The 26406-nt window shown below is 38.2% G+C and overlaps 1 protein-coding gene across 1 annotated transcript in view; it reads left to right on the top strand.

Moving 5' to 3' along the window:
- The window catches only part of TEX10 (testis expressed 10), a 59534-nt gene that overhangs the window by 10597 nt on the left and 22531 nt on the right, over nucleotides 1-26406 (top strand). Inside the window, exons 5-10 of the mRNA XM_074899352.1 lie at nucleotides 298-541; nucleotides 2668-2780; nucleotides 5613-5851; nucleotides 10333-10468; nucleotides 15246-15421; nucleotides 16019-16196. Coding sequence (XP_074755453.1) covers nucleotides 298-541; nucleotides 2668-2780; nucleotides 5613-5851; nucleotides 10333-10468; nucleotides 15246-15421; nucleotides 16019-16196 — 1086 coding nt within the window. The remainder of the gene's footprint in view (nucleotides 1-297; nucleotides 542-2667; nucleotides 2781-5612; nucleotides 5852-10332; nucleotides 10469-15245; nucleotides 15422-16018; nucleotides 16197-26406) is intronic.

Below are 26406 nucleotides of genomic sequence, written 5' to 3'. Positions count from 1 at the left end.
AGGTGATACGATAATGCAAATCACATTTCTCCACTTTAAAGACTTCACATATAACAGTGGGGAAAGAAATGGTGAAATCTAAGTTGAGGCACAGGGAGACTAGGCAGCAGGATTGTTGTAGATGATTTGAACTCCCTTTTTTCCTTACTGAAATACCTAGCAAGAAAGCAGTCAGACATTTAATGTATTAAAAAATTAATTCTTCCTGTTACTCAGAAAGCAGAAAAGTGGTATTGCTCTATTCTATTTTTAAAGGTGTGATCTTTATCTTTTTTTTTTTTTGCTTTTGTCGTTTAGGTCTCTGGCAAGTGTAATGGACAGTGCAGAAAAAGGCCTGTCCTCGGCTGAAAACTTAAAAGGTTTTATTGAGATAATAATTCCATTACTGATTGAGTGCTGGATTGAAGCATCTCCTGCACAATCAGCTCCCATTCTTGGAAACCTTTTGGAATCAGAATCTCAGCAGCTTATGCAGCAAGTGCTTAGTATAATACATTTATTGTGGAAACTCACAAAGCGACATGATGAAACATACAAAATGGTAAGGGAGAAGTGATCTGTGGCATAATAATGACAGTTCATTTTGTCTTGATTGGAAACTAGGGATTTGGTGGTTGAAAGTAGTGGAAATATTAAGAGAGGAAAAAGCTAGGTTTTGAGTAAAATTTGAGTTTGGATTTTGTCAGGTCTCTTACTCTAGAAAAGAATCAGTTGAATTGAGCAACAAGTTCACTGATAATCTTCAGGAATCCTTGACGAACTGCAGCCCAAAAGCTTTTGAAACTGAAAGTGGGATTGGAGAAGAGAAGCATTTTGTCTCCCAGATAACCTTTAGAATATGTTTGAACAAAGTGTTGAATGGAGTTGTTTGTTCCTTGGTTTTATGTGTTGAAAAATTTTACAGTTGGGGGTGGAAGTGAACAAACCCCTAAAGCCTTAGAAAAGGAGAGGACAATGGTGGTACAAGATCCTGTACTGCATGGTGCAACCTACATGTTGTCGTGATTGGTAGTATCACACGGCATTGAATCAAAGCTTCAATCAGAATTTTGGAAAATATCCTTGAAGGTTTTTTCCCTAATTATTTTGTCTGTCTTTGATAAATTAATTGGGGTTTTTTGGTGTAACTTTTGCTGCTCTTCTAAAGATTTTGCAAACTGGAAAAAACACTCCATTTTGGCTGTTGAGAAGAGTTGTCTTGACAGCTCTTTGTTTTACCTACGTATAGAACTGTAGGTCCATTTCCTAAACAAAAACCTGCATAGAATAATTATTGGAAAACATTTGTGGAATCATTCCACTAGGTCAGGCTTACCCAACATACACAGCCTGAGCGATGGATTCAGTGTGTCTGAACAAAACAGGGTGTTCCCCTTTTTCCTCTTCATCTTTTCTAGCAGGCCTCTTGGAAGCAGGCAGAAAGCAGGCAGTTGGCCAGGTTAATACCTGCAGCAGCCTACTGTGCCAGCCTTTAGGGTACTGCAGAGCTGCTGCCCTTAGCCATAGGGTGCCTGCATTTTCATCACATGAAAAAGTGCTCCTGCTTCAAGATGTGAGCTGTTTTAGGTACACAGAGTTACATTATGACCTTAGGATTTTTTGGGGGCAAAAAAAAATCTGATGTCCATGCAACTTTTTTTTAGTATATTATCTTTTAGATAAGATAAACAGTTTATTTTGTCTTCTCTGTTACAGTCACCTATATGTAGAAAATTCATTCAAATGGCTCAGGTTCAAAATGGAAGTTTTGATTATTTAATAGCCCTTGGGCTTATAGGCCAAAGTGGTTATTACAGACACTTTAGAAAATCACTCTGAATATGCTTAGTGGAAACCTGTTCATCTTTGAAATAGTTTAATGATCATTCTCTGTTCTTCATAATTGAGTATCAGAAAGCTTATTCTGTGTGACCAGTCTGATAGCAATACAGGCATTTTTTGATACGAGTTCTGCTGGACATTTTGTGGAATGGTGGCCGCTAACCCGCAAAGTAAAATTATTTTCAAATATTTAAAAAATCCTTTTTCTGTAAGGATGGCCTTTCTACTGGAAAATGTTTTGTCAGTGGGCTTTGAACTACAAGTACACTAATGATGGGGAAGGATGAAGGCAGTTTCAGAATATGTCTTAATGGAGAACTCAGGAAAGTCACTACAAGTAAATCATGAGTGCCCTGTGATTTTAAGTACCCTGATAAACTGATATAAAAGTACTTTCAATTCACACCTGTAACTCCGTTTAATATGCACATATCCACATTAGTATGTGCTAAGAAAATATACTGGTCATGTTTGGATTAAATGTTGTTGCTCAACCTTGACTTCTGGACTGGGTGTCGGTTGGCGGCGAGTGGTGAGCAATTGCATTGTGCATTACCTATTTGTACTTTATAGTATTGTTAGTGTTTAATTTCAATTATTAAATTGGTTTTATGTCAACCTATGAGTCTCCCTTTACCCTTTCAATTTTACTCCCTTGTTTTGTGGATCTTCTGGTTCAGGCACAGCAGTTCATGTTTACATCTGAAAGCAAATATCGATGAAAACTTGCAAACAGGAGCTAAAGTTCCTATTTTTCATTAATTCCAATAATGGTTTTGGAAGATGATTGCATTGATGTATTTCACTTACTACTGTGTTTCTTGTCTTATCTGCTTTCCTTGACAGGAACTATGGCTTCGGATGAATTACCTTGTTGATTTCAAGCACCACTTCATGCGTCATTTTCCTTATTCTTTGCAAGAAACAGTAAAGCACAAAAAGAAAGATTCATACAAAGGGTAAGAAGAAAATCAATGTCATGTTACAGATTTTAATTTCATAAGTGAGACAATGTGTGTCATTTGCTTTATCCGGTATTAAGTTTTTTAATGTTGGAAAAAACTTTTTATTGTGTTTTACTTGAAGATCTGCAGAGAAGTTTTTATAGGAAGGTAGCATTACTTTGAGAAGTTTTTGCTGTTCTTTATAAAAGTATTGTATAGGAAGTCATCTGAGTAGGTCCCAGTAGAAGTTAAAATGCTGTCTCAGAGAAATTATTCTATTGAACATTTGATCTGGAATTTGCATATCGCTAAATGGTGATTTGTGTTAGTCTGACAAGTTTCTTAATTCTGCATGTTTTCTTCGGTTGACTGTTGAATTACATCAAAACATCGTTAAAACATTGTTTTTCACCCACACCTCTTCTATAGATGTCTTACAGTGCTGGATATATCCAGCTAGGAGGGGAGATGGGACACATTGTGCCTGTTCTGTATGGCAAAACAGTACTGGAGCAGGAGAGGCCGAACACTCACATGTTTCTTCTCTATTGAGCTGTCAGAGTGAGCGCACCAATTTTGTTCTAGTACAAGCCAGTAGCAACTTGTCTCCCCTCTCAGCTCCCAGATGTGAGACTTTACTCTTGCAAGGAGTCATTCTGTGGCACCACAGTCTATGTGGAACGCTGGTGTATACACAAGGGCTATCAGCTGGTGTCTACCATGGTTTCCGATACTTGTAAACTGTGCCACTGCAGATTGAGCAGTAGTAGTAGAACCACCTCTTTTTATACTGAGGGTCTACCATGGTGCAGGTATACTTGAGACTGAAATTCTGTTTGATATTTTGACTGTTGCATTTTTTACTCCCTGGAAGGGCACGTAGATCAGAAGTACAGCATAGCTGCTCTTTAAATGCTGATATTTCAGTTAAGTCTTACCCATTAAGTTCATAAAGCCAAAAGGTGTTTTGCTTTTCTAGGTTTTGACCTGAACACCCTTCCCTGAAACTGAAAATCTCAGAATTAGTAGTTAGGCAATGAAACCATCTTTCTTGTCTTATAGATGACATCTTGACTGTCCTGGTTTTGGCTGGGATAGAGTTAATTTTTCTTCTTAGTATTGTAGCTAGAATATTGCTGTGTTTTGGATTCAGTAGGGGATTTGTTATGAGAAAGGTGCTGGTAATACACTGATGTTTTCAGTTGTTTCTAAGAGATCAAGGACTTTCTAACTCCCCTTGTCCTGCCCATGTGCAGGTGTACAAGAAGCTGGGAGGGGGCACAGCCAGAGCATGAGACCCAAACTGGCCAGTAAAATACTCCATATCATGCTCAGTATAGAAAGGAGGGGTGGCTGGGAAAGGATGGGGGGGGTGTGTGTATGACTTCTGGGATTGCAACTGTGGGCTCTTGGTATTTCAGGATCACTGGCTGGGAAGGGGCTGGGTGTCAGTTGGCAGCGGGTGGTGCGCAATTGCATTGTGCATTACCTGTTTGTACTTTATAGTATTGTTAGTGTTTTATTTCAATTATTAAACTGTTTTTTATGTCAACCTATGAGTCTCCCTTTACCCCTTCAACACTACCACCCATCCCCTGGGCAGGGGAGGGTGAGCAAGCAGCTGTGCTGTGTTTAAACCAAGACACTGGCTAACCATACTTCTGTTGATCCTTTTTCACTCTGCTACTAAGTTTTGCCCCATTCTTGCACTTCAAAATAAATACGTTGTTGAATACATGCAGGAAACTTAATCTGTGAAACTTTTTTGTGTTTTTATTTTGACTGTTACTTCAAGACTTCTGGAAACTTAGCTTCATGCCATGAAAATAAAAAAAAAAATGTTGCTTTTGTTTCCTTGCTTGCTAATATATTGAGTTAAAGGCCTGCATTTGGAAACTTGCATGGCACTTTGAAGCTTCTTTCCTTTTCCAGTTTGCAAAATATTGCAGAAATTTAGCCCAGTGTTACTGATAGAGCATAGTATCTACATATTCTGAACATAAAGTTATTAGGATTTATGGCATGTGTGATGTCCACAGACTGAGATTTATTTGTTCATATTGTAGTGGTTGGCTCAGAACTGAAGGGTGACTACACTTAGTGCAGGTTAAAGGGCATTTTGTTACTTCATTTTCACAGCTCTACATTGTGTTCTAGATGTAGGCATTCATATTGTGCAACTTTCTGTAGATAAATGCTGTGGTGTTTTTTTTCTTGTATACTGTGAGTGACCAATCAGCGAGTAGAGAAGTTCCAGCATTATATGTCGAGCTGCAGTGCCTTTGATTCCTTAATCTTAATATCCCTTAATTTTGTCTTTCAAATGTCTGTAGCACAACAGGGTGGTCCTGCAGAATATTGTGATGGTGAAAAATGTGTTTCTGATTCCACATGTGTTTGGGAAAAAGTACATAAATGGAGTTCTGTGCTGTTCATGGTGCTTTTGTCATTGTGTAATAATGACAAAATCCATGTGATTGATCAGAGAAAAAGAAACAGAAAAGATTGAAACTAAGGATCAATTTTTTTAAGCTTTCCTTTACTGCTTTCAGTCACCCAAAAGTGCTGCTGGGCCATACTAAAAATGTCAAACAGGTGAAACATGACATAAAGATACAATATAGAGCTTTCGTTGTTGCTGCCGCTATAAATATGAGAAACAGACATTTTGATGACAGAAGAAAAAAATTTCAATGCCAAATATGAAGACTTTAAAAATTCGTATTGTCTTTAAAACTTAGACCTTTTTCTTCTATGTAGTTTAATTTCTACCAATGTACGTTAAAAGACACAAAATAGTTCTTTGAAATTTCTTTTCTTTTCTTCCCCTCCTCTCTTCCCCCTTAGCAACAAATATTGTATGACATCCTCAAACAGCGTAGACCATCTTTTACTGAACTTGACCTTGTGTGACATAATGGTTTCACTAGCAAGCACTTCAACACTTCAGGTGGATTCTGGTTGGCTGGACATGATAAGAAAATTTGTGACAGACACTCTTCAGGATGGCAGCAAGCTGAATAGCAAGCAGGTGAACAGATTGCTTGGTGTGACTTGGAGACTAATGCAAATACAGCAAAACAAAGGTAAGATACAAGTAGTTTCTGAAAAGCAAAAATATGCACCAACAAAGAGCTTGAGTTATTCTAGCGTTTTCAGATCACTTCATCTTACATCCTTAGTTGTTATATCATAATTTACTCTGTCTGTAGATGTAAATTGAATTTCATGGTCATATCCCTGCATGTAGCATTCAAAAGTACTTGACTTTTAGGAATGTTGTTGGATTCACACTGTTGGTATGCAAAGTATTAATATATTTGTGTACCTCTTTACTGTTTTTACTCCTTAAGATATTCTTATAAATGGGAAGATGAGTTTTCCTCATTGAAAAAAAAAAAACCAAACAAACAGGATGTAGAGGTTCATGATACTTTAATATTCCAGTCCTTATTTAAAATCATTAATTTTAGCTCCTAAAGTCCCTTGAGTACTGTTGGATGACCATGCTAGTTCTTTGATGACATGAAATGCCAAGATAGTTCTGATTGAAGCTGCTATAGAGTATTTTCCAAGGTGTTTGATTTGAATCCTTTTTCAAGAGAAAAGATATTTCCAGTTCTGTACTGGTCCTACAAGTCACTGTTTTGGCTTGGCTTTTTTTTTCTCTTTCAAGTACTATTTGGTTGTGTTCCAGGTGAGACCTTGGTCGACGTGTCTATTAAGTGATTGACGTAGGTCTTTTTAAAGAAGATTTTTTTCAGTAAATCTAAAGGTGGCGGGAGTCTATTCTGTCTTACCAGTCTTGTAGAAGTTAATTCCCCAACCACTCAGCTGAGTTCATAGAAAATGCTTTACCATTAGCAGCAGGTTTCATTGTTAGTGTTGTAAGATGAAAAAATATCCACTGCCCCTTAAATATATTTTGGCATAACACTAACATGTTGTTATAGATATATATAATTTTATATATTAGTGTTTTCTCCTTCCAAATCCATTTTAATTGGCAATCTGTCTATTCCTATGTCCCTGGTGACAAAAGTAATAATTAATCATTCCTATCTGTACTCCAGATTTATCTTACTGTTGAAGGCAAATAATAGTCCAAAGTCAGAGATGTGCCTGTTTCATTGGCTGAGCTAAAGCAGAAGAGTTGCTACTTAGGAAAGTAGTTTCCTAACTATTGTTAGACTGTTAAATCAGATACTTCATGCTTTTCCTTTTATTGCAACATTGATTTTTTTCCTCTGTCTACCAAACTTTTACCCGATAGTAGATAATGGTCGGTGTTTTTCTAACCAAAGTGGTCATTTTAGTGCAATGATTTTCCTCAAGAGTGCAGAAAATAAATGAGATCTAAAAAGTTTAAATTAAATTGTGAAGGATTAATATGTATGGCTCTTGTCTGCTGATCTTGTAAAGGTTTAGGAATTTCACTGCAAGTAGGAAACGGTTTACCTCATGAATCTGTATGTGTTTGTGGACGTTTTACCTTGTCGCTTCAGGATAATCCTTGTGCAGTACTAAAAGCCTGACTAGATGTCAGATTGTAATTCATTTGCTAGCTGTAGAGGAAGTACAACCGTAACACTCTGGAGAAATGGGTTGATGGTTCAACAAGGAGAAGTGTGACATCCTGCACCTGGGGAAGAACAAACCTGTGCACCTTTACATCCTGGGGGGCTGATCAGCTGGAAAGCAGCTTGGCAGAAAAGGGCCAGGGGATCCCAGTGGAGCTGGCAGTGAGCCCTTGTGGCAAAGGCAGGCCAGTAGTGTCCTGGCTGCTTGAGGAGGAGTGTTGATGGCAGCTTGAGGGAGGTGGTCCTTCCCCTCTGTTCTGCACTGGTGAGGCCACGCCTGGAGTATTGTGTCCCGTTTTGGGCTCCCCAAAACAAGAGAGACATGGACATGCTGGAGAGTCCAGTGAAGGGCCATGAAGGTGATGAAGGCACTGGAGCATCTCTCCTATGAGGAAAGACTCAGAGAACTGGGACTGTTTGGCCTGGAGAACAGAAGGCTCGGGTTGGATCTCATCAATGTGTATAAATACCTGAAGAGAGGGTGCAAAGAAGATGGAGCCAGGCTCTTTGCAGTGGTGCCCAGTAACAGGACCAGAGGCAGTGGGCACAAACTGAAGTACAGGAGATGCACACTTTTCACATCCAACCTCCAGAGGTCTGTTCCCACCTCAGCCATTATGTGATTCTGTGGAACAAGAAAAACTTCCTTCCTTGGTATTTTTCTTTCTTTTGATGGTGCTCTAGAAGTTCTGAATTGTATTGTGTCAGATAATACTGTGAAAGATGGTACATACCAAAAATATAACTGATTTATCTAAAACCTATCTGACATGGAGATTAAAGGTTTGGAAGGGTATGTCATCTTTAGAAGACAATGCAAAAGAAAAAATGAACTTCTTTTTTAACACACTGAAAATTAAAAGAGGGTAAATTTAGTTAGAAAAAACAAAGAACTAATGAGAGGTTAAATAAAACCATAGTCAACCTCCCATGCATCATGTCACAGAAAGATGGTGGTATCTTTGCAGTCACATTTTTCAGGGTTGCCAGTTTTGAGTAGCTGTTTATGCTGGGGTAAAATACACACATCCATCTCTTTCTGTGGAAGTCTAGAAGAGCTTTGAGCTGTGATGTCTGAAGATTTCTCTCCATTGTTTAAGATCAAACTCTGGATCTGTTTTCTGTAATTAGGACGTCTGCTACTTTTTTAAATCTCTCAGGTAATGACTTTAGGAGCAGCTTGCCTCCTAGTTGTATTTTCAATAAATTTTCCTCAAGTAATGAAGAGAGCACACTCAGTTCAGAAGGAAGTTTGCTGTGTGCCAATTAAAACTGAAGTATGTTAACGAGGACTTTGGCTGCGTTTTGGAAGTCTGTATAATGTGGACCTTTTAACTACTACTTTTTAAGAATACCTTTTTTACATTGCTTCTGTTTTTAAACTTGTCCTGTTCATATGGAGCAATTCAAATAGTAGGACCTGCTTTACTAAATGTGTCATAGAGTGTTACTGGAAGGTGGCTGAACATTCTACACACTTAGAATATTTATTTCTTATTATATTTGTTCATTTTAGAGTTCATTAACTAAAAACTACATAAAGGTATAATTGTTACTCAGTTAAGAATAAGCCAGTGTTCTGTTTAAGAAATGCTGTCCAAGATGAATCTTCACCTGAAGAGTATGTGAATTGAATAAATTTATGTGCCTGATGCAATGAAAAGAATTTAATTATCTTAATTAAAATCCATTCTAATATTTGATGGATTTTTCAGTTTACATATATGTTAGACTTCAACATCTAAATGGCTCTTTGCACTATGCTTGAGTATGACCATGCCATTTCATGTGCTTTTTATATATAGCATGTCTTCTTGAGAATCCCTATACAGTAAGTTAAATATGTTCCTTGGTAAGCGTTTTATTAACGCAGACCAGGCCCTGACTGGATCTGGAATAATTTTTAGTATGGCGCATTCTTGTGTCTGCGGGCAGAAGTAGTTGTGGTCAGTGTGAAACACAAAATTTGTATCTGTTTTTGAATGAATAACTTACTAAGACTGCTCTGTACGCCTGCATGGAAAGACAAAGGTTTCAGAGTCTTGCTTTATGAAGATAATGGCGTGATTGCCGCTAATTTTAAGTGTGTCTTGACAGCAGTGAATTCATTGGGATCCAAGCTCTTCTGAGACAAAGTCAGTCAGGTCTCATATCCTTCATATATCTCTTTAAGTTTTCAGATGCTTCCCCATTCTTTCCAGGCCTGTCCTGCCTGAATTCAGATACTTTTCCATGCTTTGTTAATTTCTGCATCCAGTGGTTTAATCTGGTTTCCAAAGAAAATGGTCTTGCTTCTCAGTCTGCTTTGACTTCTGCACTTGCTGGGCTGGTTTTAGTCGTAAGAATAGAACTTTCCTACATTGTTTTATGTCTGGTGGTAATGCAGAGCTTCAGAGAAGGAAAGTTGCACTGAAGTTTAGCAGTTGTCTTTGCAGTGACTTGCCAGTGGCATCCTGAAGTATGTATTTTTCTGGTTAATTAGCGAATGTGATTTGGAACCAGCTGGTTCAAAGACATGGAGAGCTGACAAGGCTGGTATATATGGCAGGGAGAAAGGAATAGTATGGAGAGAATTGAAGGCACTGTGACAGTGAGGTTCGGGGAAGAGCATAGGTGAGGAATAAAGGAGAAGATGGTGTGAAATTGCTGCATTAGAGGAAAAGGATGTGGAAGATAGCTGTGGAAAGCAGGAGTTCATTGGTTCTCAGCTACCTTGCAACCTGTGTCATCAAGAAATTCTGAAGTTTTCACTTGCATGTTGTTTCTGTTCTTTTGTGTGGCTGTGTCACCAGCTATAGAAGAAGGTGTTTCAATGGTTTAGAAGTCTATCCAGTAGTTGTTTTAAAACATTTTGGTACTTCCACTCCACCTGGAGTTAAATGTAGATAGTTGCAGATACAGATTATAGCTCTTCTGTGTATGTCTGTATGTATAAAATCTGAAAATGAAGAAGCACTACTTCAGATTTTCATATATTTTCTTTCTAGTGGCAACAGAACCCTTGATAAAAGCAGTATATACGCTATACCAGCAAAGGAATCTCCTCTTTCCGGTTCGTACGTTGCTTTTGAAATTTTTTAGCAGAGTTTACCAAAAAGAAGATTTGAGGACTCAAAGAATCAGGTAAAAACCTATTTGCATGTTCTTTTTAATTTCAGCATAGTGTATTTATTTCAGAAGTTAGAATACTAAATTTGTATGTGCATGTTATAAGACTTCATTCTGAATCTTTCGGCACTGTGTTGCTGCAATTTGAAAGTTGGAGGTTCTCTGTGAGATTGAGATATGTATTAGTTTAGCTGTCTCTTTTTCTTAGCGTAAGTACTGGATGTATCTTCATGATTTAAAATTTAACTTGAAGTACGCTTCTGCAAGCTCATTGTTACTGGCTGTTTCTTTAAGAAAAGTATTCTTTTGTTGTTTTGGGTGTGTTGTTCAAAAGAGACTAGATTTAAGAAAATGCTCTTGTCCTCTTGGGTTCCCAGTTTCATGCATCTATTAGAAACCTGACTTGCTTCAAGTAGGAGGACATTCTCTGTATTGCTGTTATTATGCTTTTTCATCATAAGATTTGTCCAAATCGTCTCCAGGTTTTAACTTTTCCAGAAGGTATTTTTCATCCAAGTCATCTGGTTCCAGCTACATAAAATCCCTAAACACAGACTGCATCAATCCTACCTCATTTGAGAACTGCAAAGGGACATAAGATCATATCGATGATACCTGTTTCTGTAGTACTGGTATTCACTAGCAGAGTCAAGCTTTAGGGAAATTCTCTTCTGCAACTCCTTTGCTTTGTTAAATCTTATGTTGTGGTAATGCCTGAGTACATGTAATTAGATCTACAGCCAGAAATACCTAGCACTACCCTATGAACATTATAAAAAGTATAGGGAACTTGAAAGACAGACAGGAAGAAGGCTTAGAAATATCCCATTTTTCCCCTCTTTTCACCTGGGGTGACTGAGAGATCTTTTTTCATACTTTCCCCAAGGTTACATAACCACTGTTTTCTGTACTTCCTGGAAGTCTTGAGCATCTCATCCAGTTTCATGTGATCACCTAAATATCTAGAAAGCTTTAACTTTCTATCTTTTGAAATCATAAATAGCAGTACTTTTCCTGCAGTTCCTCTTCGTCTTCTATACATGGAATTGTGCCTTTTTTGTTAACAGAAGAGTCAAATCTCAAAAATTCTTTGCAAAATCGGTAAGTGCACTTATGTCAGACAATGCATTTTAACATTTGTGCACTGTACGGATCCATTTCTTTCAGAAACAGTGGGTTTTTTCATTTCTTCAAGATGTGGACTGTGCAGTAGATTCTGGGTAACATTCATGTTATTCCACTGTTTGACGTCATAGCTTCTTCAGTGCTCTTGTGAGTGGTTTCCTCATTTTTTTAGTGGTGGTTTTTGGTTTTGCTTTTGTTGTTTGTTTTTTTTTTTTTTTCCTCAGGAGTTTGTTAAGAGCAGTCTAAGAGGAGCAGAATTCATGCTGGAACATTTTCCAAGGACATTTAAGTGAAGTTGTTTATTTTTTAGGTGGATCTGATCCAGGGTAGGAGCTTTTGGCCTATTGCCCTGTGAAAGAAAACTTGATTGATTTATTACAAGGTTCATAATTAATATTTTGGTCTTGATGTTAGTTTTCTTCACCCCTAATCGCTACATGCACACTCATTGTGTGTATATATGGATATACAGCGTGTGTGTATATGCATATATATATACTAGTAGACACTTAAAAGGCTATTTAGCCTTGCAGCCTCCCTTCAGCACTGACCTATGTGAGATGCTATAGGAAGAAGGCAAGAATTACTTTTCCGTAGTACTCTAAGCTTCCAGACATTTGAGCCTGTACTTCCCCAGTGCACAGAGCTTCTGTGTGTTTAGTGTCATTCAGTGGATGTCTCTTTCATGCACTTTCATGGTCATTCCTTGGAACAGTCTAAAGCAAGAGCAACAGCAGTATCCTCTGGTGAGGAGTGACAATGGTCAGCTGTCTGACAACCAACTTTCTTCTGATTTCTTTGATCCTGGCTCCTTTTAGTTTCATTTGATTCCAGCACCCACTTCTGTGGGAAGAGAAAGCAAACATTTTATTCCCATCCACCATTTGCATGTCAAGTGATTTGAGACCTCTACTGAGCCTACTTCCAATTCACCCGCTTCAGTTCTATATTCTGCAGACTCTTCCTACTGTTAACACAACCTCTCTATGCAAGACCCTTCTCTCTTATGCCATGGGTACTTGGTTTCCTTAAAAAAGGTTTTGGTGAGGAATTTTGCCAGATGATTTTTGTCATTGTTATGCTACTCTTGTTGACAGCTTCAGAGACCTACTTTGAACTTGATTTATACTCAGCAGCTTCTTTGATGCAGTCATCACTTTAGTAGTAATCTGATTAAATACTTTTGGTTTATAAATGATACTTGATTTTATAAGTTAGAGTGTCATAGAAATTGTAGCCAACAAAAGATAGGATTAGTCTGTAAGATTGTTTTAGCTTGAGCTAGAGTGGATAAATAAAAGCAGATCTGTAACGGAGGTTGTCAAGTTTTACAACTCAGCATCAAAGACGTTTAAGGGAGAGAAAAAACCCAATTAGTTGAAGTTTCTTGGTATGAGCAGGCCAATTAATTGGAATGTTGAAGGAGGTCTGGAGAATCAAATCATAAGTACAAATGAAGATTTGTCTTATGCTTGTGCAAGTTTTTTATTGCTGTTTCCTCACCAGCTTTTAGGGGATGTTTATGGTAAACAGCACTAACAGGGAATGAGAAGAAAGGAATTGATAAGCCAACTGTTTTCATTCTTGTTTTTTCTGATGAGTGTGTTTAGAAATAGCAATTCCTAAATGTCAGGTTGAATATCTTTTTTTTTTTTTTATAGGACATGAAAATAGCAAAAGCTTCTTAACTATCATACTATAGGATAAGGGAAGAAGTGGGTCTGAAATGAGGGTGAATTCAGCTTGTCCTTCAATATAAATAATAATTTGTCACATTTTTCAATAAAGATTATTGTAATTCATGTCAAACACAAGGGATGGTCAGAGTCCTCAGATATGAAAACACCAGTGCTGTAAACAAAAGTGAGTTCAGTGCTGTCAAACGAATGCAAAAGAGGAGGATTAGGTAAATTTTATTCCAGAGACTTGAGAGAACTGGTGTGTGAAAATACAGATAGTAAGAACTTTGACTATTACCTTTAAAAGGCAGGTAATGCAATCTGGATGTGGTATAAAAGATGGCATCTCACTTAAAAGTATAGGAGTGTGTACAGTGGGATACAGTACATAGGTGACAACAGCAGGAGTGGTAAAACTGGAGGGAGACTGCCTAGAGAGTTCCCCAGAGCTCTCTTGAAGCTAAACTTCATGTTATCATTCGTGACAGTCACACAAAGCAGGAGCGTTGCCAATAGAAACTTTCTGGTGGCATGTAGTTCAGAAGCATTACCTGAGCAGAGGAAATGAGATATAAACCAAAATAACTGGATTACCTGAGGGTACGGTAGGAGCTGCAAGAGGTGTATTTGTACAAAACAAAAATCGGTGCACTTGGTGACTGACAGACTTTTTTAAAATTTAAAGTTCAACCAAGCAGTTGCAAACCGTAATCCTGTGACTGATCTTTCTCCTTCTATATGTTGCCTGTGTACTAAGGTGGTGGGGAAAAAAGAAAGTGTAACTTTTAAAGATACTCAGCTGTAGCAGAAGATACATGGAAGCATTGTAATCTATGAGCAAGATTATTTGATATGTTATTCAGTTGACTTCACTTGTAGTTTTTTATGCTCAAGAAAGCCCAGATTGTAAGATCTGCAGGGGCAACCTAAGCTATAGATTCCTTCCACTCAGGTTTGAATTGGCCAAAACACCTCAGTCGTGCTTGTTTGAGGCTCTGGGTAGAGTCAGTAGAAAGCTAGACATTCCAGCAGAACAGGCAAGATCTTATGTAAAAAGCCTCCTTAAATTTGGCAAGTGGAGAATCACATCAGCTGAATGTAGTGAAATCCAGGGGCCAGATAGATAGGCAGGGATGTACCTGAGGGTGCTGAAAAGTTATCTCATGAAAGTGAGGTCATTGTCACCCATGAAAAACCATGATGACTGCGGGAGGTTCTGCATGACTGGAAAAGGCTGTTTATTAACCCATCTTGAGGAGAATCTAGGGGAATGATGAGCCTTGGTTTGGTCCCTGGAAAAATCAGGCAGTCCTTTGCTTGGAATTCATACGTGAACACATAAAGGACAAGCAGGTAATCAGGAACCAAGCTAGTAGGTGTGTAAGAACAAATCATGCCTTACCAGCATGACAGGCGCCTGTGACGAATGGCTGCATGGACAGCGGAAGAGTGTCTGACACAACATACGTTATTAATAAGGTTGTTAGTGCTGTGTTTGACCAGTTCTAGTTTTTTTTCTGCTCCAAGAGGTATCTGAATTGACAAGCAAGACATCAGCAAAGGTAGAACTGAATTTGAAAGTTCAGTGTAAGGAGTAGTAGCTTGATTGGGGGGTTTGGCGGTATTGAGGGTGTAGTAGTCTCATGGCTTTGTAGCTTGACTCATAACTCATTAAATACAAACTGATAAAACTACTGATAAATGGAAATGTAACTTTGCCAGCTTATGATCTGTCCACACAAATACTTTCTAAAAGAGTTGAAAATATGCAGTGCGGAACCTGTAGATCAAATAAATAATTCTGATGTAACTGCAGTAGTACATCAGTGTGCTCAGGTCTTTTGGTGAAATAGTCTCAGCAAATCACAGTATTGCAGTTTATTGTAATTTAATTGTGCCTGATATTAAAGCAACTTAGTCAAGACCAGAAAGAGGAAGTTTGTAGTGTTTGTTGGTCCCCCCCCAACTAATTTTCCCTCTTTCTGTAGAAGTCGAAGTAAAGTTTTGTCTCGTTGGTTGGCTGGTTTACCTCAGCAACTTGCTCTGCTTGGCTTGAGAAACCCTGAGCTTTCCAATCAGCTGATTGATATCATTCATTCTGCTGCTTCTCGTTCCAACAAGGAATTATTACAAAGTTTACAAGCCACTGCTGCTCGGATTTATGGTAAGACTTTTACGCTACAGTGTAATGAATTTTGCCCGTCACTTGGGGGGTAGGGGTGGAGATTGGTTGAGTCCCATATAATGAAGGTTAAAATGAACTGTGTGTGTCCTTTCCTAAAGGCTAGTGAAAAGATTAAAATCTTTAGTTCAAGTTAACAGGAATTTAATCCGATAGACAGACTAGAAGCTTTGCTGTTTGTTAAATCCACTTTGTATTGCTTTTTTTTTGTGTGTGTCCCCTTTCTTTTGTGTTGTGTGTTGTCCTCGTGTCACCCCCCTCCCTTTTCCTTTTGTGGGTCGTGTCCCCCCCCACCCCTTTCCTTCTGTGGGTCGTGTCCCCCTCCATTTCCCTTCCTTTCTGTGTGTTCCCCCCCTTTCCTTTTCTTCCCCCCCTCTTTTTCCCAGTTGCCCTCTGTCTCTCAGCTCCATAGGGGCAGTTAGAGCGGGGCCCTGCAGGACTCCCGGGGGGTGCTGGGGCTGCCCGCTTGTTCGGCGGCCGCCGCGGGGGGGGGGGGGGCGCGGGGCCGGGGTGGGGGTGGGGGTGGCGCTTCGGCCGCCGGTGTGTTCTCGCGTGGTGACCCCGCCCGTGTGCCGTCAGACCCGCTAGATGGCACCCTGGTGCTGCTGCCGGCGGAGGCCCAGCGGCGGCTGGTGCAGCTGGTGTACTTCCTGCCCTGCCTGCCCGCGCCCCTGCTCGCCCGCCTCAGCCGCTGCTGCATCATGGGCAGGATGTCCGCCGAGCTGGCCGCCACCCTCATCGGGATACTGCACATGAGGTACGGCGGGCAACGCGCGGGTTACTGTGCCCTAAGAGGGGAGAAAAGGAAAAAAAAATCAAACCAAACAAACAAACAAAAAAAAACCTCAAAAAAGCACAACCCAAAAAAACCCCAAGTGTGGGCATTTCACTCTTTCACTGGTTTCCACAATAAAGGTCATGTAGCCTGCAAAAACTGGCAGCATGAGGAAAGTTAATGCTTCCATCAAACTTCGCTCCTTTCACTTCGACTCTGACTTTACACTGACTGGACTTCTCCAGTGCTTGATAATGAAATTGTATCAACTACCTGTAAGGCATTGAGCACGCTCTGCCCAGAATGTCATCACCAGTGGCTGTTGTTTTCCTTGGAAAAGTGTATTTTCATGTTCTGCTTTCTTTAAAATTGATGAAACTCACTTTTCCTGTAATTGTCACATTAAACAGCCAAATCATAGCTGCTAGGCAAGAGTTTTGTTAGAAATTATCCACTATTTTTGATTTTAACCTGGCTTGGAAGAGAGTAAGTTTGCCTCTGAAGTCAGGGAGGGAGGCTGCTGTTCCTCCATTGAAGTGATCAGAAGGCTTGCTGGGAGGAGAAGCAACATCTCATTTTTCAGAAATGCAAAGAAAGTAATTTGGTTTTCATTTATAGCATTTGGAACATATTTTAAACTAAGTTGGATTCGAAGATTGTGCGTTACCTACCCAAGAAGTCAGTCTAAAATAACTAGATGAAAAATAATGTACTAAATGTAGTGATACTAGCGCAGTTCCTTGTATTGATAAGCCCTAACAGTCCTCCTTTCTGGAAGACTGCAGGTTCTCATGAAGCTTGAAAAAGAGATACTACTCTTGAGGGTTGTTTGATGAGGCTGTTCCCACTTCATGGGTAGGAATCAATATTAAAAACAGAGGTTTGATCAGTTTTCTTAAGAAACAGATCTGAAAATAATGCAAGTCTTTGGAGGAATTAAAACAAGTCTTTTATAGACAAAGTGGATGCAACAGTAATGAAAATACATTCTTACCTATATAGCCAACTGAACTTGCACAATTTTAAAGGGCTTATTGATGACACATTTTTTAGCTGTGGCTCAACTTCTTAATATATAGGTGAAATCTGTTGTGTCAAAAATTAATTTTTTTTTTCATTGTGACCATAGACTTCTTCCATGCTAAAAACTTCATCCTAGGATGCCTTAAAGAATTTGAGAAACAAGGTGATGTCAGAGATGATCATGGCGACTGAGGATAGTGTCCAAAAAAAAAAAAAGTTGCTTTGACAACTTAAGCATGCAAAGATAGGGAGATAAGTAACAATAATGTTAACTTCTTAAGAACAGAAGAGTCTGATACATCTTTTTCCTTGAAAAAGAAGTTGTACAGTTAAGGAAACAGTAGTAGGTTTACTAGATACAAACCTTAGCTGGACTTCATGAGCTTCATAAGCTGTCATTGAACACAGGGTACGTGGACTAATTTTGCATCTCTTATCAGAGAAGCCAAGCTGGATTAATGTGTCCAGTTTTGTGGCTTGCTTTTAGATAACGGTATGGGCAAACTGGTTTGAGTTTAAAGGACACCAGACAAAGAACGATAGTCTGTAAATTGTGATAATGGGGAATGACTGACAAATTGGCATTGTTAGGCAAATAAGGCTGGGAATGAGGGGGAGCCATGTGTAAAAGGCTGTTGAAAAGGAATGGGAGAACACAGTTTTAGCAGGATTAGAAATACAGACCTTAAACGTCAGAAAAACGTTTGGTTTGAGTGCTAGCAAAATTTTCTAAAAGCAGAGATACATACTAGAATAGGCTGTGTAGGAAGAGGGTATAAATATACTTCACTGGAGATACTTAAAATCAGGTTGGCCCAAAGTATATCATGGATGGCAGATGTAAAGTCTCAAAGGAAGTAAAAGGACTAGATAACTTCTGGTAATCATTTACAGCTCTTGTGGTGCTTGGAGTTAAACGTGCAATTTTTTGAAACTAATAGTACTATAACAAAATGTATGATTTCACAGTTCTGTGCCACAGTCTGGTTCAAGGGATGCTCTCTGTAGTTTTAGATTATGATAGTTTTGCGTAGAGAAACTGATACAAAATCAGGCCATGGGGAGACATCATTTATGAGTTAAACAGATGTTGTCAGTAGATGGCACTGTTTTTCTTCCAGTACATTCATGTTTTGTTTGGTGAGGGGGGAGTTTTTGTAAATTTATTTTCTTCTATGCCACCTGCTTATCTGTCATGCTTTAAATAGATTGCATTCAGGAGCGTCAGAAGCTCACTGTTGTATTTGATAATTGTTCTTAATTTCTTTAAAAGCCTTTATTTTCGCATTATTCTTGACTGACAGAGCATGTACATTTACATGCGTGAGAATGCACATACATACCCATGTATACTTGCCAGGGAAAAGCTACGTTAAAAGTGGATTTGATGAGGGTACATATGGATGATAATAAGACTTACTGTTACTCCCAGAACAATCATTATAAACTCAAGGAACTCACAGCTTTTTTTGTGTGTGTGTAAACTATAAAAGTAGGTAGTTATGGTATCCAGGTGGCCTAAACCACAGCCCTGTGATGTTATCAGGTGGTAACGTGAAATTATAATTATTGCATCTTAACTTTCAGAAATTCTTATTGATCAGAAATTAATTTTGAAGACATTTGGTAGTTCTACTTAATTTTTGCAATGGTGAAATGAATAGCCAGATGGGCTGCAGGAGCCCATTAAGGGAGGCACAGTGGGCTCTGTGTGCTGAGAATGAAGATGATGTTGACAGTATTTCTGTATATAATGGGAAGATTTCTGAGCCTAGGACAGTGGTATACTGTTAAATTATTAGGCTGGTTCCTGTCATGCTTTTGGTCTATATTCACTAAAGCTTTACCAGTTAACATAGGCCGAGGACTGTTCTGAAAAGAAAGCTGAAATGCAGCCACCCCATTCTGCATACTGGTATGAACATGTTCAGATTTAGACTGGTTGATGTCTGTGAGAAGGAACAGATGTTGCTGCTGTCTGGGTCACTGGGTTAGCTACAGCTGGTGAGTTTCAGGTGAAACTGAGGGACAGTAGGTGTTGCCTTGGCTTAATTTCCCTGCAGTTCTCCTCCGGTGTCTGCCTTGTACCTATTGTATGGGACTTGAGATGTAAGTAACTTCAATAAATCTAAGCAGGTAGGGTTCAGAGGGATGGAAGCGTACCAGGGTATTGGGGTATAGATAGTTCTTTCCACTCCTGTTCATACACAAACAGGTGAAGAAAGTTGTGGAGCAATGTGAATGAACAATCTGTGACTTCAGACTGAGAGAAATGAGAGGTAGCAACTTCTTAGGAGAAAAGGAGTTCCTCCAGCTGACCTTTTGATTGAAGCCTCCAGTGTGCTTAAGTTTACAGAGACAGAGGGAAAGTTGTAGGAAGTATGGTAGAAGGACTCTGCATTGTATCTACTGGATAGATTTTTCTGTGGTCTTTAGATGGTTCTTGGATATATTGAGAGGAACCATTTGTCTTGATGCAGCGTGCCACATTTCTAAAAGAATTAATGACACTGTTTATTTTTAATGATTTATTGAAATAACTGGTAAATAAATAGTAGTTCTCTGCTAATTAAAGATGAAGGCTCTAAGTGTTGGGTGGAAACGTGTAATGTTTGGCATGATTGGACCTTTGGTTTGAAATTCCAGTGTTAGCTTCAACTTGGTGGTGGAGTTCTGATTGATTCCGTGAGGATATGGGTATGGACAAGTAGACAACTCTCTCCAGGAAGTGAAGAAATGTATTAATTATTGATGGTGTAGTAAGGACTAAGGTCATAAACTTTAGCAGTGTTATTGGTAGAGCTGGAAAGAATTTTTGGAGTAATCCTTTTATGCCTGCTTTCTACGTTTGTGGGTCAGATGGGCTATTCAGAATTTTTAAAGGACTAGTGAAACATATGCTTATATTATGAATACTTCTTTGGAAGACTGGCTTTGGGGCAAATCTTTCTGTCAAATATGGAAATGTATTAAATGTTGTAAACTCACCTTCTTGTATATGGTAGATTGTCTTGTTTGTCTGATAGAAAGGAGGTCTGCTGTTTACATAACCAAAATCTGTACCATAACAGTTGCAGAGGAACACCGTTTGTCACCATTTGTTAGGCTTAGTGTTTTTGTTTGCTACTTTTAGTGACTTTGGGGTGATTGAATGGCAGATGTTCTTGCAAACACATTTTTCTCCTTCCTTTTTGTAGAAGGTAGGATTCTTAAAATGATTAATATATAATCTGAGTATTTACTGTGATGTATTCTATGCTATGAAATATGGATTAAGAAACACAGGTTATGAGATTGTGATCAAATATATAACATAGGAAATTAGATTGCTGACTTTATGGGAAAAGTTCTCTGTCTCCTCTTAACATGTCTTGAGGTAAAAATAAGGAAAACCTATTTGGTGTAATTACATAAATGCAATTTCTTTACGTGCCTTTATTCAGCATAATTATATAAATTCAATTTATATATGTGCCTTAATAGTTATGATTTTTTTAAGAACTTTTTATCCATTGGAACCGTGTGTCTGGAAATTATTTCACTGTAATAAAGAATTGGACAGATAATATTTCACTGTCTAGATAAAAAACAATGGGAGTTAATTTATGGCATTTCTCTCTTGAAGTAGAATGTCCATCAATGAGATCTCCAATGGCTTCAAACAGCCATTCTTATTCGTGTGGGGCTCTTTCCCTGCTGGGGTCTCGCAAAGAGTTGTTGTTTCTGTTGCTGTTGAAAACGAGAAGGGTGAGAACCATATAAATAAAAGTTGAGAGCTCTCTCCCAGTGAGACATAAATTGTGTGGCAGTTCCTAGGCTTCACAGGTTTGAGATAACTCTGGGGGTAACTTGCGTTCTGCTTGCCATAGCTGTAAATGGACTCTTCCCTTAAGAGGTAGTGCCTTTAAAATATTCTGTTGCTTTCCAGACAGTAATGAGGGAGCTCAGCTGCCATCTTTATCAAGCAGCCAGGCATGCTTGTTGATTCCTACTATTTTCAGTTATCTGGTGTTTAGAAAGAACTGAGATGGACGTTTTAACGTGTTTGGTGTAAGGTGTAAAATTTTGTCTTTCCAAATATGTGACCCAGAAATGGTTTAGGATCATAATAGAGTTTAAAGTTTTCTATATATGTTTCCTTTCTAAGTAAATACTACTTTTATTTAGTCATCCTAGTTATGTGATCTGCAGCCTTTGACAGTGTATCTTTCAGAATTCAGTGAGAATACAAAAAGTAAGTAACAAAGAGCCTGTATACTACTTTCAATAAAGACTTATTGAATGCAGTACTGTAGACAAGAAAAAGAAAAACATTATATTCTCAAAGTATTTGCAAGCTGGAGAGAACCTGGATAGTATATTGCAACCAATTATTGTGAATTACAACACTGATAGAGCAATTGAATATAGTAATTCTCATACAAATGAAGTGTAGAAAAGATTTCAGAACAGTATATTTTTTTTAAAAAAAGGAAGACATAAAATAAAAATTTTACTAAAAATAAGCTCTTATTAAAAAAAACAACAAAACAAAAAACACCCAAACACACCCCCCACACACTTTTGAGTCATTACAAATGATAAAATGGAAAGTCAACTCAATACACCCAGGAGAGTAAGTCAAAAAGCATACATGTATAGGAAGGTATAGTAATGATAAGTGGGTTGCTAAGGAAAATGTAACAATAGTGTGTGTCCACTGTGAAGTGCTTTTTCTGGCTGTATTTTCACACTCCTCAATTTGGAAACAAAAATGAAGGAAGAAGTATTAAAATGGTAACAAAAATGCTTAAGGCATCTCAGGTGCCAGTGAGAATGAAGGGTAAAAGATAGATCTGTTTTCCTTGCTGCAGGATCAGAAAGGATCCATAGTTCTTGAGAATCAGATCCTGGCGTGGGTTACGGTTCATTCCTTCATCCACATCTGGTCAGCAAATTTCTTCTTCCTTGCTATGTAAAGGTCTAGGTCTTGAGAGAAGGAGAAGGCTAAGCTTGTGATTAAGGGCATGGCCCTCTAAATTTGTCCCCAGGTGTGTGTTTGTAGTTTGATATTCCTAACCAAGGGGAAAAGAATTATGTTGCTGCACTTACAATTGCACCAGTCAGTAAAAAACATTTGCTCATTAGTGAATATTTCTTCTGATTTGTGCTCTCACTTATAATGTGGAAGCAGTTCTTTTCTTCAGACAGCCTTTGCAACCATAGAACAAGTGAGTAGCTGACAGGCTTACTTTTAACAATGCATAACTCAAATTGTTGTTTTCTTAAGATAGGGTTCATAGTTTTCCCCAAATCCTTGGTAATTCCTTGAAGATGTTTGTTGTATTTTGCCACATCTTCAAATGGAAACACTTGATCCTTCAAAAGACCTAGTGAAAGTTAAAACAAAAAACTCACACTAGCAAACCATTGCATGCATATGATAACCTGTTAGAGGAAAAGGAAGATAAAAATTCTTCACTTGCTCTCACAGTTTATGTTCAGGACCTGTGCTACCTGAAGCTAAGTTGGTGTGAATGATGAGATGGGTATAGGGTTGAAGTATTCAAAGATTCAATTCTATTATTTTTTTTCTTTTAAAACTGTTTCAACAGTTTGTGACAGTCTTGTTCTGTTTCTTCAGGAGGTGGTATAGAAACTGAGAGTGCTGATAGTCATTAACAATGTAACACAAAACTGGTTTGATTAAGTTGATACAGGAACCTGAATTTATACTTTATTGCAGTTGCATTTCAATTTGACAGAAATTATTTTTCATTAAAGCTAAACAGGAATAAACTGTACCAAAGCTGAGATAAATATTGGCACAGGGCTTTTTAGTGTTTTAAAAGAACATATTTTACAGTAGCACAAGTACATGCCTACACTGGGGGAAAACTCCTTTTAGAATTATTTTAACCTAGAATTAAAGAAACAGTTGTGGGACGCCTTGGTTTAAATCTGTGATCAATGATTGATCAAACAAATGTAAAACGGGATCACCTACCACAGTCTAAGTTAGGTTTCTCAGGTTAGTCTGTTGCAGATGTTTAAACAGTTCTGTAGAGCTTCAGGAACACCCTGTGCTGGAGTATTCTCTGTTACGGTGGTGGAAGCACTTTCCTGCAAGGTGAAAGGAACAGATTTTAGTTTCCTTGAACAGAAAACCCAGACCCTTGATTTTGCACTTCTTGAGTTCCGTAACCCTTGCATTTTTGAATAAAAGGGCGATAGTATCAATGCCTCCAAAGAACTGTGAATCTTACATTTGCTTTTTCTTGTTTTACTTTAAAAATACTTGGAAGACTGAACTCAGGGGGTTTTGAGTCCTTATGCTTTCTTCAATTCTATTACTGAACAACACAACAAAAAATCAAAAACCCAACCCAGATTCTAAGCAAAAGTTGCTGTGCTTGATAGATGCATTGCTGTCTGAGTTGGAGTTTGAGCAGTGTATTTTACAGGAGCACAAGTGGAAGGATAATTTCTAAAATGACTATAGCAAGATTCATCAGAGTTCTTCTACCAGAGACTTCTAAATTCCCCAAAGACTCTTTATGACTGTGTAAGTCAAAACCAACACCTTAAACCTGAACCAGAAATCAACTGGTAGCTAGTTAGGTCAGGCAGCACAAAGATAATAGTGTGTTGTTGAGAAATAACTACTTGTGCACAAACTGCAGTTGTTCAATTTTGCAACTGTGTGATACAGCCCAACCTGAAAATAACAGTAGTGTGAACAAAAGTAGTGAGGCCTGTCTGGAGTTAAAATAAAAGTTAGCAGCAAGCGATAAAAAGAATGCATTGCACGGTTACTGTGACTGAGAAATATTTGCTATGCTAATGGCAAGAGAAGCAGTGATTTTTAAGTTAATTAGATTCAGCTTTTCTTTTAATACCATTTGGTGTGCAGAGCAGGTTACCTAAAGGTGCATTTCTAAATCTCAGTAGAGAGGCTCTCGTGGAGAGCAGATAACCTTATGGAAATTACAACACGTAATTCATCGTAGTTAATGTGGGTTTGGACTAGATGACTGGAGAGGTCTCACTCATATACAATTTGATAACAGGTTCCTATTGTCAGTAAAAATTTATTCAAAAAAGGGCAGTTATAATATGCTTATTACCTCTCTTCCACCTATAAATGAGAATTTTTTTTTTTAGTTAAATGTCTAACGTGTAATTTACAAGCATCTTGAAAATATATTTTTAAAGTGCATACAGTTCTTAATTATCTATGGTAGTCTTAATATATTAAACTAAGATTTTTTTAAAAAATAATTTGTAGTGTGTGTAGTACATCAACATATGTTCTAGAATTAAATTTCTTTTGTTCTGTGTTCTTTATCTTTCTAATTTACTATAACTCAAATCTCAAAATTGAGCAGCTTTAACTACATATAGACATTTGAGTTTTAAGGTAATCAAGGCATTGACACCTTGTTAGATTTGTATTTAAACAAACTTCTATGCTGTGAGTCTGCTCTGCTTGTGTTTGTTATTGTTAGACATGGGTCTTGGTCTTACTTTGTTTTGATCTATCTGTGAGATCCTTATCTCGTCTTTGATTAGATGATCTCATGTTACTTTTCCATCCTACATTCTGTACTGAGTGCATCATGCTCACTGAAGGAGTGTTTACATGATGTTATGCATTGTCACTGTTTCAGTAGAAGCTCCATGTTGTGTCTGTTGTTTTCCAAGTGGGACATAATACAAAGTGATTCCCCTTGCCCATGGAATTTTGTCTGGTGCTCAGGTATTCTCACAGCTGTAGGAGATGAGGAGGTGATACTTTTCCCACTTTACAGATGAGGAACCTAGGCGAGGGAAGGGTGTAGACATACACACATGGACATAGATACGTACCTAGAAGTACTTGCTGACTTTAGGAATACAGCATGAAACATCTGGGCACTGTTTTTTCAGAATGCTTAGCGTTTTCTATCTTGAAAGCAACTGTTAAGTGCAAATGGAGCAGTAAAGATCAGATGGGTCTATGTGCTGCTCTTTAAGATATATGAAGCAGTATCACTCCACTTCTGTTACTGCTCTCTTAGTCTTTTACTCATTGTTGAACTATTGAAGGGCTAGCAATAACTAGCAGAAAGAAGGGATGAGAGAAGCCCTCACTATGAATAATGTAGGTTTTTTTCTGTTCTAAAAGTAAATGAATACCTCGTTTGATGATACCTGGAGAAATGTGTTACCACTGAATTCCTGTCCTCCAGTTTCAAAAAAGTATCTAGCATCTTGTAGAACCTCTGCGATACAGGTAGCAGAGTGATCCAGTATAATGCCTAAAACCTATTTACCTGAATTTGTGAGCTAATTCTTTCTTCTTTTTTTTTTAACCATCTCATGCCTCATATGCTGTGCACATTATAGATGATGCAATAAATAAGGTAGGAACAGGTCAGGCTGTGTTATCCTTCATTGCATAATACTGATTGATCCATTCATCTATGATTTGAATGAAGCATAGATTTGGGTTTTTTTAGATAAAATGACACATAATATTTTCATACTCTAAGGCATACACGCAAAGAGGCCAAGCTGAAGATTGCAGGCAACTTTCTCTATCACTTTCTAAATTGAATGCTAGATTATTTTTAACCTTAATGCTCTTTTAACATTGAGGCTTCTTTTATGTAAGTAATAGCTTTCACTTTCCAAAAAGAGTAAACTGCAACGGAATTTGGGGATCTTGGTTTAACATGTGAGTGTTTCAGTGTAGCTCTGCTTGTAAATGAGTCTCAAAACCATTTAATAGCTCTTCAAGGGTTTGTACCTTATACTGCCTCCGTTTTCGCAGGGCAGAACAGCAGTGGTTCTCTCTGCTTCCTCTTATGTCCACATTGGTGGCACTTAGCTTGGCACACTGTTAGGATGCTTAAAATGCTTGTCCTGTTTTGTGAGTGTGCATATAGTCAAATGTGGGTAGAAAAACAAAGCTGCTGAAGTGTTTGAAAAAATTCTAGATATTTAACTGTAAGCTTCAGAATAATTTTTCATGTCCAGGGATCTCCTGAACCTACTGCAGTTTGTGTTTGCTAGCCTGTGGTGAATCTGAGCTTTTGTTCAGTCTTTTCTAGAGTTCATGTAAAATTCTGGCCTTAGGGAGGAATTCGACACATCTGCTAACTGTTGCATGAAAAAATACTATCATAGTTTATTTGTCATGCGGGTC

Source organism: Athene noctua, chromosome 2 (assembly GCF_965140245.1).
Source record: "Athene noctua chromosome 2, bAthNoc1.hap1.1, whole genome shotgun sequence".
NCBI classification, from domain to species: Eukaryota; Metazoa; Chordata; class Aves; order Strigiformes; family Strigidae; genus Athene; species Athene noctua.
Note: the sequence above shows the minus strand (reverse complement) of the source record. Positions and strands in the feature narration are given on the sequence as shown.